This window comes from Penaeus chinensis, chromosome 23 (genome assembly GCF_019202785.1).
Source record: "Penaeus chinensis breed Huanghai No. 1 chromosome 23, ASM1920278v2, whole genome shotgun sequence".
NCBI lineage: Eukaryota > Metazoa > Arthropoda > Malacostraca > Decapoda > Penaeidae > Penaeus > Penaeus chinensis.
Genome location: NC_061841.1, coordinates 5,397,987 through 5,401,343, shown reverse-complemented (window position 1 = coordinate 5,401,343; position 3,357 = coordinate 5,397,987). Strand labels below are relative to the sequence as shown.

Below are 3,357 nucleotides of genomic sequence, written 5' to 3'. Positions count from 1 at the left end.
ACTCATGCAAAAGCAACACTTGAACACAGCACCAAAGGAATTGCCAAAGCCAGCCCCGAGAAGGTCCCTGAAGGACAAATCCTCCGTTCAAAACAGTCCAGATGAACCAAGCAACACCGCGGTGCGCCCCCCATCGGTGCGGTCGCGTCTGGCACCGCGGCCCAACTCCGTCAACCTCAGCCTGGCCACCGGTCGTGCCTCTTCAGTACCAGGTCGTGTGCCGAACACCGGAGACAAGACCAACAATGCCAGTGGCAGGTACGATGGACAGCGTAGGTATGCCGGGCAGCAGCGGTCGGCCAGCCACGGGAGACGTGTGGCGCCAGGAGATTCACCCAAGTAGGTATAGGTAAGACCAGAAGAGGGAGGTATGCTTATGGAAGCCAAGGTCATCAAGAAGAATGTTAACTCACTGTCCTGGAGATTTTCTTTTGTCAAACAAAGATTAAAGATCTGCTCCAGCAAGATTGCAAACATTAACTTTATTACTTCCTGTTGGTAGTTTCCTATCATGTAAATAGACGCCATTTCTGAAGAACGGATTGTACTTCAAAGCTACTTTCTGTTCAGGAGGATTGAGTCTGTATTACCGCGTAGGACAATGCCAATAGGAAGTATTGTAGTGTATTTTGAGTGATTTGATTAATAATTTTGCTAACCCATGTAATTCTGAGTATTTGCTAACCCTCAGTGTACATCCCACAAGCATACCTTTCTGTAGGCAGGAGTAGGTGAAATTACAAAACAATAACCAGACTAATACAGCACCAACTACTTCAAAGCACAAAGAAGATATCATCTCACCGTTACTTTGGGTAAAGCCATCAGTCTTGCTTAGGGTTCTAAGGTAATGTATCACATACTTAAACTTGTCTAAGTTGGCCAACACTCTCTTAGCTAATTGGCATCTACACTGGGGGAACTTCCCGAGAAATTTCCTCGTAGCACCAGCTGCAGGTGGCTTTCACCTCGCTCTCTTCTGTCTTTATACCGTAGACCAGCTGATCTGGCATGTGTTAGCTTGTGGTGATGGGAACATGATGACCGTCTTGCCCAGAATGCGCTCTTGGGGCGGTCTCCTAAGGGTGAGGCAGTTTGCAGTGATAAATGACTCTTCTGAAGAGGTTTCATTGTGTGTGAAACACGTCTTGTAAAAGAAAGAGAGATAGAAAAATGAAGTTTCAGGCTTTGTGGCGTGGAGTGATATAATTCAGTGAAATGTCCTCATTTTAGTAGTACTCTCTGAAGAGTTGTTTTGGGTTTTTGTCATGCAGTATATCATGTTTAGTGGTTTCCAACTAACAGTTTCTTGTAAATGGCAGCATCTTACATGCCATAGTATAAGGTAGTCCTCCTTGTTTGTGCTTTGATGTCACACACATGCATTTTCATTGATGGTTCAATGACTGGATAAAATGTAATGGTTCAAGGTCACATTGGCAGAAGTGTGAAACGAGACCTTTTTGACGTGAAAGGGCTAATAAGCCAGTAGAATAGATCGCTTACGTAGTCTGGCTAATGCATGCTGGGAAAGTATTTTACCTTCCAAGATATTTTTCCGACTAACAGTATGGAGTAGATAACAGTTTTCATTTCCCTTTTCTCTTAACTAACATACAAGTTTGTGAGCAACCAACAGATCATAATAAGCACCAGCCAAATCTCATATAATAACAAAATGTAATGCATGAGCGAGCACAGCAGCTACTTTCGTTTGAATTATCTAAAACCAGAATAACAGCTAAACTGACTCCCTCACATTGCCCCAAGCTCGACTCTGACAGACTCCTTGCGCCGTTGCAGGTTGGTGCAGACGCTCCACCACCGCATGGCGACGGACAACGGCCACCTAAGCTTCAGCCGGGGGGACATCCTGACGCTGGTCGTAGAGGTGGACGACCGCTACCTCCTCTGCTGCCACAACGACCGCAAGGGACTCGTGCCAAGGTCCTCCGTCATCGTTTACGAGGCATGAGGATCGGCATCGCCTGGAGGAAACGAGAAAGAGAGAAACAGAGATAGATAGATAGATATAGAGAACGAGAGGAAGATATATTAATGAGTGAGAGAGAGAGAGGAAGAAATGTAGAAGAAAGAAAGGAAAATGATAACATTGTGTGCCTGAAGATGAGAGAAGGAGTAAGCAGACCAGGCTCTCCTCTGAAGCAGTTCGGGTGCTGTGGGACTCGAAATTTATTGGGTAAATAGCTTAGTGCAATAGTAGCTGTTCGAGGAAGGTGTCTTTGATAGGAAATTCACCCCCCCCCCCCTCCTCGTCCACCCTCCACCCTCCTGTGTGTTGGGAGAAATGTATTATCAGTTTTAATTATGTACAAATCGATTGAGGCTATCCAAGAAAAGAATAAATTACAGTAAAAATTCATGACCAGCAACCATTCCTTTAAGAAAAAGAAATGAATGTAATTTATGATCACTGAGCTTAGAGCTATGATATATTTCGAGGAAGCAGACGGCAAGAGGACAATTGCTAGCAATGCCAGTACATATAGCTTTTAAGACCTTTTATATGCTACTCACAAAACCTGCAACAAACACTTTAAGAGGAAACTGTACATGATTTTGAGTAGTATTTTCAACCTTATGCACATAATCCTTCCTGTCATTTTCTCACTGACGACGAAAACAAAGAAAGAAAAAATATTCATTACTTTTAAGAATTCTTCAAAAAACCTTAAAGAAAGAGCATAGAATCCCCAAAAAGGAATGGCGGAGACGAGTGACTTCGCTGTCTTGCCAGATGTTTCCGCTCTCCCAAAGCTCACGACAAAGGCTATGGTATCTTTCCTCAGTGTTGTCGTGAGGGCGATACGCATAACCTCAATTCCCACAAGTTTGGCAAATGACACTTAAGGTTTTCGGGAATCATTAGAGGCGTTCTTTATGGATGGAATATACTGTGACATCTTCTTTTATACTCGTTCATTTTCTTTTCTCAGTGAGATTACCCAAATTTTACAGTCTTAGAATCGTCATTTCTTTCCCCCCCCCCCCCCCCCCCCCGTTTCGTTTCGTCATTCATTTTGTACAGAATGTATCTACATTTTATTCAAGGGAAAACAAATCGATTGAGCTAACCAACTGAGAAAAGAATAAACTACAGAGTAAAAATTTTCCCCAAACGGTCGTTTAATGAGAAATTTAAACGCTTGGCAAAATTTATGTCACTGAGCTTAGAGCTATGATATATTTCAGGAAGCAGACGGCGGGACAATTGTAGCATGCCAGTACATTAGCTTTTAAGACCTTTAATTACCACAAAACTGCAACAAACACTTTAAAGGAAACTGTACATGATTTTGAGTAGTATTTTCAACCTTTGACTAACCTTCCTGTCAT

At 43.0% G+C, this 3,357-nt stretch overlaps 1 protein-coding gene across 7 annotated transcripts in view; it reads left to right on the top strand.

The window, feature by feature from the left end:
- Window positions 1-3,013, top strand: part of LOC125037557 — a 117,056-nt gene extending 114,043 nt beyond the window's left edge. For 5 of the 7 annotated variants that reach the window (XM_047630738.1, XM_047630741.1, XM_047630737.1 and 2 more), the window contains exons 9-10: window positions 1-339; window positions 1,804-3,013. The exon at window positions 1-339 is cut by the window's left edge and continues 1,035 nt beyond it. In XM_047630738.1, the coding sequence (XP_047486694.1) occupies window positions 1-339; window positions 1,804-1,975 (511 nt within the window). In that variant the 3' untranslated portion in view covers window positions 1,976-3,013. Of the gene's footprint in view, window positions 350-1,803 lie in introns of all 7 variants that reach the window. The other 2 variants (XM_047630739.1, XM_047630740.1) reach the window with 2 other exon arrangements.
- The last annotated feature ends 344 nt before the right edge of the window (window positions 3,014-3,357 follow it).